This window comes from Cyprinus carpio, chromosome B9, assembly GCF_018340385.1.
Source record: "Cyprinus carpio isolate SPL01 chromosome B9, ASM1834038v1, whole genome shotgun sequence".
NCBI lineage: Eukaryota > Metazoa > Chordata > Actinopteri > Cypriniformes > Cyprinidae > Cyprinus > Cyprinus carpio.
The window spans coordinates 165,914-182,484 of record NC_056605.1 but is presented as its reverse complement, the minus strand read 5'-3'; the positions used below and the strand labels follow the sequence as shown (position 1 = coordinate 182,484).

Below are 16,571 nucleotides of genomic sequence, written 5' to 3'. Positions count from 1 at the left end.
TTTGTTACTGCTGAGAAAATTCACAGCTGTACTGAAATCTGTGTGCAATATCCAGCAGCAGGAGAACAAAAACATCTGGTCGACTCTGTATTGTGAGGGAATGAGGTTAAAAAAAATATAAAAACTCTTCTGTGGGTAAGCAGGAGTTCAACTGTGAAAACAAATCAATTAATTCATAAAATTCTCCAAATGACTACATTATTCACTTAGAGTTTATATGGATTATAGATTGCATGCCTGTGGTACAGTTGTTATGTAATAAGTGATTTACAATTTTCCTTACTGAGCTATTGTTCTAATGGGAAATGATTAATAATACCAAGCTAATCAGTTAAAGAATTTAACTTTTTATAGTCCCCCCATTTCAGAATATACATTTATAAATGATGCCATGCAAAGAAGACAATATCCATTAATTATTCATGTGATATGCTTGGCAAGTTTTTTTACATACATAGATAAAGAGAAGAGCTTCTCAGCAGGAATACCAAAGCACCAATAGAACTTAAGGGACCGTTTTAAAACGCCTGCATCATTAACGGATCCCATGCTGCTAGAAGACTCAAACACCACACACACTCCCTCCAGAGATGTGACCTTCTCACCGATCCCCAGGCAGCCTTCCTCATTACCCTGCTCACCATACTATTCCAGCGAAGACTTGCATATAATGAAACCATGAGACCTCTAGTTGCCATGTCAACTCTCCAAGTATGTTCCACAGGGGATTTTTTCCAGTCCGGGTAAAGAGATAACATGTTAGATGTGATGTAAAATGATTTATAAAAGGTGACTTAAAAAAATGTATAAACTGTCACTATTCCATCTAACTGGGTGGAATGGGGACAGTTGTTTTGTAATGCAGAAAACCAATGCTGGACTGAAGAGTGGCCCACAAACTACAGTAAATGAGCCTTTACCCATGAGGGGAAAGAATATACTGAGGATGGCACTGAAATAAGTCCAGGTTAAAGAGTCTAGAGAGAAACAAAGGCAAGCTTCTATAAACCTTATTTATTGTTTTATCTTTGACACCATTACTAGTTCATACGCTGAATTAAACCCACATTATACCGTATATATTCCTTTAAAAATTGTTGAATTCTTGGTGTTCATTGATCCTGAATAATTTTTCTATATCAAATAACTAAAAGCAGCTGAGGGAGACTTGCCAAGGACTCCTTTTTAAAGGTGTTTAATTTCATACGGCTCTGATAGGAATGAAGATGTCAGGACTCAATTCCATTAAAATAAATGTCAGAAAAATGCAATCTAGCCGTTCAAAAAATTCACTTTTTAACATTGCCGTTGGTTTGAATATCTTTTATCAGTTTCTTCCTATTTCTGAACAGGTTCTATAAAGGACATGAACCTTTCCCATGTCTCCTACAAAACGAATGATTAATTAATGTTCCCTTAGTCTTAATTACAAGGTCAGATCCATCATGTGACACATGATACCGCATTGAGAAAAACTACAGAAATCCTAGGGCAAGGGCGTGCTGTTTTATCTGTCAAGAGTGTCTGTCGGTGATAGCCCCAGAGCCAGCTGCTCTCCAGAGGAGCTCTGAGTCGTGCTAATAATACCGAGCTGGTATGGAGCCAGACTCCAGGAGAAATGTGGGAATGATCAGGTAGGAGAGAAAATGAACAGTGGAGAGTATATCGTAATTTTCTTGAGGACATGCCCAGAAGTCCAGCTTTAAACTGTTAAAGCAACAGGTCTCAAACCCTATTTTTCCAAATGTGCTTTTTGCTTAAAGAGGGGGAGGGGGAAAACATGCAAGTAACTAAAGACATCTTATTGGGAAACACATACTGCATGACAACATTTCTAAGAAAATAAAAAAGATTTGAGTTCATTTTTTATTTGCTGACATGAATTTGATAGATGAGGCATGTCAGCATGTTGTCATCATTTATTAGTTCTGCACTCAAACAGCCTTCAAAATGACTTACATAAGTGCAAAACTGAGAGTATTCATTTTCATAAAGGACAGTGAGTTTAAAAAGCTCTGGAAAAAGAAGAAGAATTCACCCAAAAATAAAATGTTGTAGTTCCAAACTTGTAAGGACTAAAACACACACACACACACACACAAATACATTCTGACTTACATGAAATTGCCTTCCATAAGTTTGACACAAGTATCATCAAATACCTCTGAAGGAGACTGGTGAGGGAGGCCACCAAGAGACCAGTGGTACAGATTTGATGGAATTACAGGCAAAGTTTGCAGAAACTCTGCATTCAACAACTGCTGTCCAGGTGCTTCACCACTTACAGTTTTATTAAAGTGGCAGAGACAGCTACTGTTAAAAAAATGCATATGACATCTTGGCTACAGTTAACCAGAAGCCATGTGGAGACATTATGAATTCAGCTGGAAGAAGGTTTTACGGTCCAATAAGACCAAAAATTTAGCTTTTTAGCCATCAGACTAATCGGCAGATTTATGGGGGACTTGGCTGTTCACTCACAATCTCCAACTGGGAAAAAATAACAGTGACCTGATAGCTAATGGAGACCTATTAGCAAGACTGTAATTGCTGCCAAAAGAGGCATATAATAATTACTAAAATAATAAATTAATAATAAAATACATTCAACTAATTTTATTAGTATTTTTAAATCATAATGATTTTTTTATCCTCTTTGGTTCAACAGTCAAACATGAACTAAGAATTTTCATGTAGATACCTTTTGAAACACTGTACAAAAGGGGCCTCAAAGTATTTGTAGTCTACACTAAATCGTCTGCAAACGTGTTTCAGTCACAAATGCTTTCCTCGGGTTTCTTTTTTAATAAATGCGGTTTGTTTTGATGTTTTGTTAACGCCATACAACAAGTCTTTAACTTTGCCTCTTTAAGAATCAGCTAGAAATAAGATACAGAAGAGGTTAAAAAATCACTTTTGTTGCACCAAGTTCAAGTTTGATCAGGTCTCGTGTGTATTGTCCTATAGGAGCAAAGGGCAAAACGTTATTGAAATGTTTAAGCGATAGAGAAAAACGTAGTCTAACGTAAGTCGATAATATATAGGCTACAATTTGCTTACAGAATGTGAGCCTTTTTTATCATCGTGGATACGCCTTGCGAAAGTAGATTTTCTTAGACAAAATGTTGCGTCATTTAAATGCCGTTAAAAGTGCCATCTCTTTCGCTCATGTCGCGACCCGTATCCAAAAAAAGCGTCTCTGCATTTCCATTTCCACCGCCGAGATCATCCGCGAGCGTCGCAGACAGTCGTGAACTCCTCCTGGCCCCTCGGTTCTCTCGTCTAATGCTGTAAGCCTTTTGTTTAGGACACGGGGATCATTTCACAACACTGCAAGTTTCCGATCGATTTCTGCTGCCATCGTGCCCAGAGCAGCAGAGCTCAATTACTAAGAAGACTTTCTCTGCATGGCCCCTCGCCCACGCATTTGCAAAACCAAAGCCCTGTTAAAGTAGACTACAGGGTACACTATTCTGCACTGGCCGTCGATATGCTCGAGCTGGACCATCGCCTCGCTCCCGACACTCCTGCATCCCTCTCGACCAATCAGAGCGCAGCATCGTCCCGCCCCTCCCGGTTCCTTGAGCACACGTGATCCGAAGCGGTCTGGAAACCTGCCGCTCGCCTTCAGTGCCGTTATTGTGGTTCACAGGTACAGAGGAATGTCCCTCCGCGAGACTCTGACAAACTCACGGCTCTCCGCGAGCGCACGGAGTGAGGACCCCGAGGACAGTCTCTCTAAGCCGCGCCTCAGTGGATGTTGTAACTTCGGCCATGTCACTCGAATGGGATATATGATTTTTTTTGCCCCACTTCTGTTTCTTAAAAACACCCCTTGCGTCTTTTTATTCTTGCCTTGTTTTTGAACATCTCGCTTACCCGCTTCCCTCCCGATACCATCCCTCCCCTGTCATCGCACCCAGGACCTCTCTCATTCGCATCTGCAACCTCTCGCTTCGGGCGGATCCTCGCTCCGGTCATCCAGAACACAGCTGCTTTCATGGGGCAACACTTTTGTCGTCCGTCGGAAAATGCCCCTCTCTTGGCTTCTAAGCGCATTGGGGCAAAGTTGACAACACTAGTAGGACCAGGGCTGTCGTTGCGCGTCTGCGAGCAGCGTCGGGGGAACTGAGATGGGTGTCACGGTGGCGGCGGCCCTATATGAGCCCCGAAAGTCCGCACCAGTGGAGCCGGATAGTGGGGGACAACTGGGTATGGATTGCAGTCTTGTCCTTTCTCGCCACTTTCCCGGTGCAACAACTTGCTTTCCCGTCCTCACTCAGCGACTGTCAGACTCCGACACTGGATGGAATTGCTCGGGCTAAGATGATCAAGAAGTCCGTTGAAGGGAATAAGGTTTGACGTTCCCTTTGCAACGGGAAGACGGTTGTTTATCATACAAGTAGCATAAGTTATGGACCTAAATTGATCCTAATGTGTGGTGGAGCAAGCTTATGCAGTTCACTGCTGCTAAAAAGATGTTGAAGACCTGTTTCAGTTAGTTTACTGATGATCCGGACGAGCTGTTTGGTATGTTAACGTATAAATAGTTTATTATTTATTTCCTGTTCTTCCTCCTGCGATATGTAAATAATGCTATTTTCATTGGAACAAAAATTAATAGTTTTCTCCCCCACAATTAGCTAACGTTACTCGCCTCAAATCAGTGTAGCATGTAACCCAGCCGATCTATAATCGTTATTATTCACCGCAATAGGCTAGTCAATAAAACTGTCAACTGTTTTTAGATATTGTTTTTGACTGCGGTTTAAATGGCTCATTCTTGTTCGCACACGGATGAAACGTGTGATTAGTCTACTAACAGTCGCTGATACCACTGTTCCTACATTAATTGACCGCTGTTTTTCAAGTTCAGTGCGTTCAAAGGAAAAAACGGATGCTTCTGCATTAAACACCCTGAAAAACCCCCAAACAGGCAGATTAGCCGAAGTGGCCAGAATAGCGGCACTTGTCGTCATTCTGTCTAGCCTATCACCTATAAAGTTTCAAAGGAAATTAACTTTTGCTCAGAATTCTTTATTATCATGTATGGAACAATATGTTTTTTGTTGTTGTTTTGGGTAGAAAAAAGACAAGCATACGGTCCCTGAGCTCTATCACTTAGTGTTCAATAGAGAACAACACTGAATTAATCTGCAATTGATTGTAACGACATAATTTTAGAAAGAAAAAAAATATCGTTTTACCCTAGTATTTGGGCCGTTTTTAAACGTATAGTTCCTAAATTTATACTGCTAGAACTTTAACAAGTGGCGATATCTTGGTCAAGTTTAAAAGATTGCCGTCTGAAGACGCACGTGTAAGAATTCTTTTAGAAGCATGCTTTTCTTGGAAACAATTCCATCAAGCCGGCAAAATAATAATGGAGCATCAGTCCGTTGTAGACTGGAATATTAATGTAGGTTTTGATTTGGATTGCGGCCGACCTCTCACCCTCACTGTTGAGCGCCGTTCAGATGACTGAACGTCCCTGGTACGAGCGAGAGGGACGCTCGGTAATCGCCGCATATTTCCCGCCGTGGCGCATGACTATCAATTCAGCAGGTTACCGTGGGCAATTAGATCTCGTTCCAAAACGTCTATCCTTGTCTCTTGTTTGTACTTTGGTTATACAACTCATGGCAATGGCATGCATGAGAAGTGGGAAGCTCTACCACAGGTATGCCTGAAGGGGCAACTTTAGTGTTTCCATGATTTGACAAAAAGGTGTTGATAATATGATACATTTCCTAGTGAATTCTGACTACAAATGCAGTCATACAACCAGTGCAGTAGTAAAAAAAAAAAAAAACATACATAACATTAATTTCCATAATCAAAAAGGTTTACATATAAGTGTCTATTCCAAACAGGTGTGGCCAGTGTTTGTAATTATAAAGTGAGTTTTTAATAGCAGATCTGATTGTCAGGAGTGCTTTTTAAAGTATTTAGTGACAGTTATTCAAACAGTTGTCAGCACATTTGAACAAGCATTTTTTTGAAAAAAGTGGTTTTGTATGTTTAATGAAAGTCTGTGGTGTTAGTGGTGTTTTGGAAAAAAAAAATGTACAGGATTTTCATATTTTTAGGCTGGCTGTCCCTTTACATTATTGAAAAAATAGCACACACAAAAAAGAATAAATAAAAAATAGGACATTGCATTGCAGTGCATTTACAACAACAACATAAGAGCAGGAACCTGCAGCGTTAATGGCATAAAAAACTGAATTTCCAACTGACTGAATCTAGTTAAATTCCCAGCGCTGAATTATGAGCTGAACACAAGCAACAATGTCCAGCAAAAACAAATGCAAGCAAGCTGTTTAGTCAAAACAGTCCTAACCTAAGGCCATTGGCTGGGGACACAAGTAGTGTTGAATAATTTTTGCAAAGTAAGTGCCTTATTACAAAGTATCTTTTTCATGATCAGAATCCCAGCGTCAACTCTTCATAAAATCAAATAAATTTTATGTAGCTACTGCCCTCAAAGTCACTGCCCAAAGGGCTGTCAGCTTTTATTTGTATTGTTCATAGATGTCAAAAGCTCTACTTTGGAGAATGTTTTGCAGTGCTGGTTCACCAAGGGTCTTTTGCATATCAGCTTTAAAGGAGGCGAGACCAAGCACAAACGAATTTGAAGGGACACAACAACAAAAACTGCCAAATTTTTTGGTGGTTTCAACTGAAGTCTTAAAGAGATAGTTCATTAAAAAATTACAATTCTGTCATTATTTACTGTCTCTCATGTCATTCCAAACCTTTACTGTATGGCTTTTTTCTTTCTGTGGAAAACCACATAAGAATTTTATCTTCTTTTATTTTTTTTTTGTCCATAAAGTCAATGTGTGATTAGACAATAGTGTTCTTGAAAAAAGTTATTTTTTTTGTTTCACAAAAGAAAGTTATACTGGTTTGGAACAACATGAGGGATGAGGTGAATGATAACAGAATTTTCATTTTTGGGTTAACTATAAATATAAACATTCACTTACATTTATATTACAGTTATATCATATTACATACAAATTACAAAGAATCCATAAAATCAAAAACATACTCGTTCTATTCTATCTCTAAAGAGCAGAAAATTCTTAACAGATTCATTTTGTATTTACACCTCAAACAAGCTAAAAAAACATTTTCAACCTTCGATAACAATGTCCTGAGGGTTTGAAATCCAGCTCTTTAATGGCTAGACAACGCGGTCCGAGTCTGGAGCTGTCTACACTTCACCTTTAGAATATTTGTGTCTCTGCCAGCTTGCTTTCTTTCAATTAATCACCGCGATGGCCAAGGCAGAAATAACAATCTGCATCTCCCGATACTCTCCCGTTTGGCACATTGTGAGACGTAAACATTGGCTCACACTTCTCGTTTGTTTTGATAAAATTACGACACTCTTGAGGAGGAGCAAGGAGACCTGCAATACCAGGTGTGTGAGCCAAACGAAGTTTCCTATTTCACTGCAGAATGAAGAAACAAGCAGCTGGACGCCGTAGCACTGGCAACACCATTAATTAGGGACTGTTAGAGCTCTGTAAACTGATGAAGGGATGTTGTTGGCTAATTATAATAGTGGAGGTGGAATTTTTTAATTAGTACAGTCTTGTGTTCTTCATGTGCATTTGTAAGTTACGAAGTTCTGCAACACATTTTTCTATGCTAAATCTGTCCTTCACCTTGTCACTAGTAAAGTTACAGCCATAACTCACAACCTATTTGTTTTAAATTGCCTTCCATTAGCTACTAAAATAGCTATTATGCAAAAGTGGCCAAGCCATAGGACAAATTATGTTGCTCCAAGAATACCATCAAAAAGCTGTTACCAAGGTTATACTGATTATGATTTTTTTTTATAGAATTTGTTGCTTTAGAATCTTAAACAGACTTGGTGGAATCCTTTCTTATGAGGCAGTGTGCAGATATTTGGCTTTTACAACATAGAATGTTTTAAAGTTGCAATTAAAACAGAAATAGCAACAGAGGTTGTCATTCCAGACTGTACCGTAGATCTTGTATGCAACTAATTATCAAACGAAATCTATATATATGTGTGTGTGTGTGTGTGTGTGTGTGTGTGTGTGTGCGTGTGTAGTGTGTGTGGGTGTGTGTGTGTGTGTGTGTGTGTAAATGTGGTGGGACTTACTTCTACCCATCCTTTCATGATTGGATTTTGAGGAAGCGTTTAATCAGCCTACAGGATTGGAGAAGTCTGATGTACATCACCAGACTGATTTCACTTAAAGATTGAATGATATTTTGATTAAAACATTATGAGGACATTATATAATCTTAGTAGTGATGTTATCCGCATATGAGTATAAAAATTAAACCAGTTGTTCACAAAAAACAAATCCATAAAATGCATGTACAAAAAATTATGTAAATTTTATTTTATGGCAACTCTAAAGACGTGTTTTTTTTTTTTTTTTTTTTGTTTGATTATAAAATATTTTTGCCTATAGAGAATCATTGTTCAGAGACAACTATTTCCAAACTAATTCCTAAAAAGGGGAAACAATGGCGTGAGTTGGAGCAGGACTGTCTGTTTCTGTGATCAGTGGCAGATGAAGAAACTATTGGAAATTCTTATTTTGAATTTTTTTTTAGTAATGTTAGGGCCCATTAAATATTACACATGTCTTTTAAAATAGTATTTTAAAATATTAAGGAATTAAAAATATTTCATGTGTATTGTATTTAAATATATATATATATATTATATATATATATATATATATGTGATCTTACCAATGTATAGTTTAATGGCTACAGGAATAGTATAAAAATTTCTATAACCTTAACCTTTTAGGTCCCCCCCTGTACTCTTGTTATAAATGTTAATGTGTCCCAGAAATGATTTGATGTCAGGCATAAGGCTGTTTGTTGGGGAGGTAAATATAGTGTTTGCCTTGCTAGTGACAGCTCCTAAAAGAATCAACTCTGCAAAACCATTGTTGTGGATAGTCATGCATCAAATGTTATCTTATTACGGCCCCGTGTGTCATGCAGACTGTTTGCACGTTCACATTTTCATATACACATACCTTGAAGTTCATAAGAGTCCTGACGTTTAAACCAACACTGTTTTGTACTAGATAAAGTCTATTTTGTGGATTCTGGAAGAGTTGCTTTAACTTGTTTTGTGGGCCGTCAGGACAGTCGAGCATCTTAGGATGAAAGATGTAATTTCCTGTTTGGCTGCTCTAATCATTGCTTTGTGACTTCAAGGAATGACTTTGAGGAATTTTTATTGAAAATTTCAGGAGGTTTTTTTTTTTCTTTTTTTTACTCTCTTGTTGTCCATACACATTACAGCGCTTCTTCACAAGAGGCAAAGGGAAAAAGAAAAGGAAACAGATCTACCTCTACGTGTAGACAGTACGGACTGAAAAGATTGTCCTGCCAGAAAGAACTTAAATGAGAGCAGAACAAAATTCCTTTCCGCTCCTGGTAACTCCACCCCTGCTCAAACCGCTTGTTTTTAAACAGCCTTCCCACCAGCCTCTTTCCCGTTAATCCCATTATCTGACTGATGTTCTTGGTTCCGTTTAAAAATTGGTTACGCCTTTAGAGGCCTTCAGTGTCCTTAAGACGAAATAGAAATTACCGTCCTCCCATGTCACGGATGGCACCTGCCGGTTTCCAGCGCTCAGTTCCTCCAGCGTGACACTGCTAACTTTTCCACGTCTCCTGTTTTCCCTTTCATGTTCCTAACCTTATCTGGCTTTTGCACTTTTTGCTGGTCCAGACAAGGAGACATGGCCCTCAGGAGCGGTCACACTACGCGCTCTTAAGGGCTCCTTAAAGGCTAGTTCCCAACCACCTTGAACCGCCAAAGCACAGACCGGACACCGCACCCAGACAAGAGTGGGGAGGGAAAAGAGGAAAAGAGCGGGAAAACAGAAAGAGATAGGGGGAAAAGAAACGAAAAGAAAAGAAAAGAAAAAAAATTGTTCATGCTATGATTATGTCTGTGTGGAACATAAAAGATATTGTGACGAATGTTTTCAGCTGTCCATCCAATACAATGTCAGGGGGGTCCAAAACAGCTTTGAATTCCATTGACTGTCCTTGATCTCGACAGAAACTCACTGACCTCTGAATTACACGACTATAAAATTCCAACATGCTTGTAAAGGCAACACTTCTGGGGTTGTTTTTGTTGATGAAAGGGTAATTGAAATTGTACTTGTGTGGCTGTTGTGAAAGTTCAGAAGACGAAAGGTTGGTAAAAACACTAGTCCTGACCGTTGAATCATTTTTAATGTATTGTTTTATGTGTGTGTGTGTGTGTGTGTGTGTGTGGTGTGGGTGTGTGTGTGTGTGTAGTGTATGTGTATGGAATGTAGAAATCTTTTCAAGGTCCACTTGGTTGTGTTTCTTATGCAGTTTCTGAAACCGGTGGCACCGGATGTGTTGTTTTTTAATGGAATGTGTTTTTCAGTGTTGCTACAGGATGCCACTGCTTCAGCTTAATTAGTCTGGAATAGAAGGATTTTGTGTCTGGTGAGGCGGAAACACGCTCCTGTGACCTCAGAATCTCCAGTTCCTTTCCCATCCATAACACCAATTCCCCTCTCGGCTCCTGTTGCCACGTGGCCTGTTGAATCACTGCATGTTTTCAGGACATGCACTCAAATGTGTCTACCTGCGTTGCAAGGTCAAACTTGTATTATGACCACAGTTATGGACGGGCAGCCAAGCAGTAGAGGTGTGACTCCCCTGCTTTTGCATCTGTATGCCTTCGCAGAGGGAGTGCTTTGCATCAATTAATGCAAGCGATGCATACATGCCGCTCAAACCAAAGAGCAATGTGCCACATTAGATTTGTGACACCACGTGGATCTTAAAATGCAACTTCCATGAACAATTATTTGTATGTTCGATAAGAATTTGTAATTATGCCTGATGTTAGTAAACATAATTTTCTTCTCTCTCTCTCTCTCTCAAAATTCCATTTCTCAGTGTTTTTTTAGTCTATAAAGTGAAAGTCAGTGTCAGTGGGGGGTTACAATGATGTTGGACCAAAACCCCTTCTTCAGAAATTTTTAAACTTTTTTGTGTGTGTTTATATATTTGTGAACTATTGCCTTAAAGTGATCTAGGATTTCTTCTGATGCCCCCCCCGCACCTCAACAAAATGTGAGGACCATGAATGTCAAGAAAATGTTTGGTGTAAGAACAATTAGATTCCAAAAATGAAGGCATGAATTCTTATTTTATTGCACGTTAAGCCAAGGGATTGACAATGGTTGTGACTAATTAGCTTTGGCAAATATACTCTGACTAGTATTTGTTGCTTCAGTAGGCTGAATTGATGAATGTCAGTTTATCACGCTCCTGTCTCCCACCTAGATTGTGAACAAGATTAATTTTTAAGGAAATATTCCTGGTGCACAAGCATGAATAGCTACTGAAGTTTACCACAAGGGATTATGCACATACAAGAGCTGGCATCATTTTCAAGGTCTCCAGTACTGAGTCTGAGGCACATAATGTGAATATTGCAACTGTCTCGCAAGACTACTATGCCTTTTTGCCCCCTTGTAGCATTTGAGGGCGCATTGATAATTGTTTTTAGCTGAAAACGCAAAAATCAAGCCCCAAGGTTATGTAAGACATATTTCCACGCTGTATGTGGCCTTTTAGCAGGGGCTTTCAAGTAGCTGCTATGTCCTCTGGTGTTGTTGTTACAATGAGCAATGTTCTGGTTCTATTCTAGCTGTGCCAGGCCTCACTGGATAACACAGGGTTAAAAATACTGTGTAGCACTTGCAAGCCAGCTTATTGCTTTGACAGCAAAAAATCCCTGGGCACATGAGCGGGACCCGCTGTTTTGTGTAAGTTACTAGTCTTATTATGATGATATATGGCACTTTGAGTCGAAATAGATGCCGGTAATGTGGAATTCGGGGGGGGGGTTAATCCCCCCCATGAGATATTATTCTTTGCTTACTGTTTGTGTCGTTTTTCAGGGACTAAGCAAATGATAGGAGCGGCTTATTTTGCATCACATTATAAAAAGGGTATCAGATCAGGGCTGAAAATGATTGTAGTGCCTTAATGTGGTAAACCTCATTACTTGGGGAGCTTAATTGTTTAAATGAACAGCAGTCAGCTTTATGCTGAATAGTTGAAATTAGGTTGTTGACTCAGCGATGGCCGTGTTTTTGAAAACAACTCATCTAATTGTAATCATCTTAAGGATCCTTGTGGACTTAAACTTGTCTGTGGAGCTCTTGATTTCGCGCCATCATGACAGTGCAATTTTCCAGAGTCTGTCCGGCTCCTCAGCAAAATAAAAAGAATATTTGCAGAGCCTGTACTAGCTTATTATAAAAGCTGAATAAGGTTCTCATGCGGTGATTCAAGACGTTACCATGTGCTGAATCATTATTCCCCATGAGCACTTGTTTTATTCCAGATAAGAAAATGTCGCAAGAGTAAACTATTGGTCTGGGCGCATAGAGGTGCTCATCACAACTGAGGACCTTCAGAAGCCGCCAGCCTGCCTGCTGGATGACGTGTTCGTACCATAGTTTCTGCTGATTATTTCATCAGAGGTTTGACAAACATATCCTGCTTGTGCTGTGTGTCGGGACAATGCTGTGTTTATGCACGATAATATGATATTCATGTTTTTTTGGTTATTCATGTTGCATTGCAGGGGATGATGACCGGGACACAGATCTTTCCTTTGTACACCACCCCTTGCCCGTTGTGCGAGTCTCCGAATTGGGGAATCCTAACCTTCTATGCCCCTCCAGGTAAGACGGATGCCGCCTCGCTCATTCCGGTTACAGGTACATCACTGCCTGGGCTGCACACTTACTTGCATTCTAATCGCGCTTACAATTACGATGCCACCATTTACATAATCATTCACGCTGCATTTTAATGCGTTCAAAGATCATCTATGTTATTCTACAGTCACGTTAGCTTAAGATGTGCTTTTTTTTTTTTCTTTCTATTAATTATCTTAAAGGGTTTTCCCATTATTTTAATTTTAGTTTTAGTATAACATTATAATACCATTTATATTTTTACTTTTTTATAATTTAAAGAAGAAACCAATATGATGTACAGTTTAACATTTGAGGCTTAAAGTTATATAGAAAAGCACTCAAAAGTTTTTCAGTTAAAGTATGTTTTCTGCTTGTTTTATTTTCATATAAAAATCACGGCATGCAGTTGCATCAAACAATGGTATAAAACATCATCTCAATGTAAAGTGTGATAATGGTAATTAATAATCGCAACTACAGTTTCAAGAGAATAATCAACAACAATGCCTTTTGTCGCAATCATTGCAGCCCTAATCAATACTGTAAAATTAAATGCTTCAAAAAAAATAAAATAACTTTTTTATTTATTTATATTTAGGACTTGGGCACAGCTCCAAGATATAAGGCTCTTCATAATCTTTCATTGCAAGAACATTTCACTTTACATAAAGTAGAAACAAAACTATAAAACTACTAATAATAAAAGTATTTTAATAAATGTATAATGTGTTCTGACTGGATGAGCCACACAAAGCAGAACCTTTTATGATTTCTTTGGGACTCCCATGTTTCTCTGTTGCCCTCATTCAAAATAATGTAAAGCAGTCTCAGAAAGTCACCATGAAATCAAAATCGACATTTTAATTTTCTTAACTGCGTTGCAGTGTTTTGTTATGAATGATTTGTCTGTAATCATCTTTTTTTTTTTAATACATGCCCCATACTTTTAATTAAACAAATTAATGATGTGGCTAAAGCAATAAGGTTGTTCAATACAGAACGTCACACTAAAGAAGAAACTTCAAAATCGTTGCAGTTGGTTGCCATTCATTCAGTAGCATTCATACGCCATTCGTAATATAAACTACACAATCCTAGGATGGGTTCTCAGCTTTTGATCGCCTTCAAAAATTTAAATTCTAGGTTTTTAGAATGTTTTTGAATATTTGTTGAATGTAATTTGGAATATTTTCAAAATATTCAAGCATTGTTCTATGTTTCATTCACTGAGCAGCCACAATGCTTGCCCAAACTAAACCCTCAATTACAACCAGCAACTGGATATAATTGTACAGTCTAATTTAATTAAAAATGTTGTTTTGAATCTTCCAGATCTTTTCACAGTTGTTTTTACAATTTAAAACCAATGGCCTTTAGGAGGTATAAAAATGTGTCTACTACATAATTTAGGCGCAGGGCTTTGATGCCTTGATAACAGTAATTTCCACTATTCTTCGAGTATATTTGCCTTTTGCTGTTTTTTTTTTCAGTCTAAAAGCGTGGCCCAATTTAAAAAGAGGACTACTAGAAAGTGGCCCACTTTGTCTGCTTTGGCCTTGAGATCCAGAGTGAAATGAAGTCGGGAGAGAGTCGGTCCTAATAACATCTGAGTTTGGTCTAAATGAAAATGCATTAGAGAGTCCCTCCGAAGGCGCAGAGCACATAGGCACTCAATGAGTCTGTGTTATTTTTTTATCCCAACTTGCGAAAGGCACATTAGTTTTTCTTTAATTGTGAGAGATAAATGCACCATTACCTGTTTGTCCCCTCCTCCCCTCGCTTCATATTTTTTTTTTTTTGTTTTTTTTGGTGCAAATGGGACTCAGACTCATGATGGTGCTGTGTTTTTAAGACAAACCCGTTCTGTGTCTGGCCTCACTAGGTCACATTGTTTTTAATTTGTTTCAAGTGAGGCACCCACGCCATCGGCCAGAATAGGATCGGCTTGATTAAGGCATTCTGGACTGTGTGCCACATGTGTGCAAGTGAAACTCTGGCGTCAACTAACCTGCAAGCCTAATAATGGTCAATGTCTTTATTACATTAAGTGAAATGAATTCATCAAAGAAGGATCGCCAAGAGGTTTGTAGGCGGGTAAGGAAGCCCAGGGAAGTCTACAGTCAGGGAGAGGTAGTGTTAGTTGTAAAAGAAGAGGGAAGAAGGTTTGATTCGTCGATGGATAGAGGTCATTCGTGCCCTGATGTTCATTTAGTGATGTTTATTCACCTCACACCGGCCCTCAGAGCCTGGCACATCACTCATACTGTGCTGTTTATTTAAGATTGGTTCTTTAATGGATTTTCGCATTATTCATTATGTCTGGATGTTTAATTGAATTTTACAACTTTCATGGCTCCAAAAACAAGATTAGCGGGGGTCTGAACATAATATCACTTTTAAGTGTGTTGTCTTTATGTTCCAATCAGAGGAGAGAGAACAACCCCCACTTTCACTTATAAGCCCTCTTCATCATACCACACACTGAATTAAGATTCACCTAGCGGGCAGCCAAAAGGAAGCTGGATGTTTGGTTTGTGTGTATAGTAATAGTTTTTCTCTATTAAATTAGAATTTTCTCAATTATTTGATCACAAATACAACAAAAAACAGTATTTCGAAATATTAATACAGCTGATTTCTAGAAAAGAATGATTTGGTGCTAAACCTGTTTTTATCAGTCTTCAGTGTCACATGAGCCTTCAAAAATCATTTTGATATGTTGATTTGGTGCTTAAGAAACATTTATTATTATTAATGTTGAAAACTTTTTTTATTATTTTTTTTACTTATATTATTTTGTGGAAACTTTGAAACATCATTTATTTGAAATACATTTTAATGTAATAATAATAATGTAAACCACTTTACTGTCACATTTGATCAGTTTAATGCATCCTTGCTAAATATAATTATTACTATTATTACTATTATTATTATTATTATTATTATTATTATTATTATTATTATAAGTACAGTCCAGAACTTTAAAAACACAGTATTTGTTTCAAATACTTGGGCTATTGATCGGTTTTGCTTGAAAGCATGGAAAACATGGTAAAAGTGTAGTTATTATTCTGTTATCTGGCAGATATGCAACTCTGCTTTGTTCTGATTTGTTTAATGTTTTCTGTTTTATGATCCATATTAATTTTTTAATATCATGATGAAGTGCAAAAGAATGTGTAAAGTAAAATTTAAGCCTAGCCAAGAAAAATTAATCAAATGCACCAAGTATCCCTGCGTCCATGTGAAGCAGAAACTGTAGCAACGCAGAAATGAAAGTCATTTCCATTTACGTAAGTACTTGTAATACTTGCAAAACTTGCTTTAGTAACATTATTGCATTGTAAAGAGGTGGTTCCCCAAAAATCAATTTAGCATGTTTTAATGGTGATTTTTACCTGCTGGGAAGTATGCAGTATAGCTCTTAGTTTATATATGTAATTTGGCGTATGTCTTTGGGACACTGAACAAGTTAACTTTGCAACCTGGGACACACATGAATCCCATAAATGGTTTTTTTCCGAAAAAAAATTTTTGATGTGATGAGGTAGGCTCTCCATCTGTGCTTTATAATTGATATATTACTAAGATGCCATGTCTCTGAACAGCATCATTAGTTCTGGAACAGGTGACAGGTCAGTTTAATCATCAGAGTGATTTTGTGTTGGGTGTTCCAGAACAAAGACTAAAAAACTAAAAAAGAGCACGAATGTTCTCTATTTCCTTACACTCTTAAAAAAATAACCTAAAAATGCTCCCAAAAATATGGCGCTGTCCACT

At 38.1% G+C, this 16,571-nt stretch overlaps 1 protein-coding gene across 1 annotated transcript in view; it reads left to right on the top strand.

Moving 5' to 3' along the window:
* Positions 1-4,161: 4,161 nt before the first annotated feature.
* Positions 4,162-16,571, top strand: part of LOC122138396 (tomoregulin-2-like) — a 65,254-nt gene continuing 52,844 nt past the window's right edge. Inside the window, exons 1-2 of the mRNA XM_042730537.1 lie at positions 4,162-4,356; positions 12,671-12,806. Coding sequence (XP_042586471.1) covers positions 4,162-4,356; positions 12,671-12,806 — 331 coding nt within the window. The remainder of the gene's footprint in view (positions 4,357-12,670; positions 12,807-16,571) is intronic.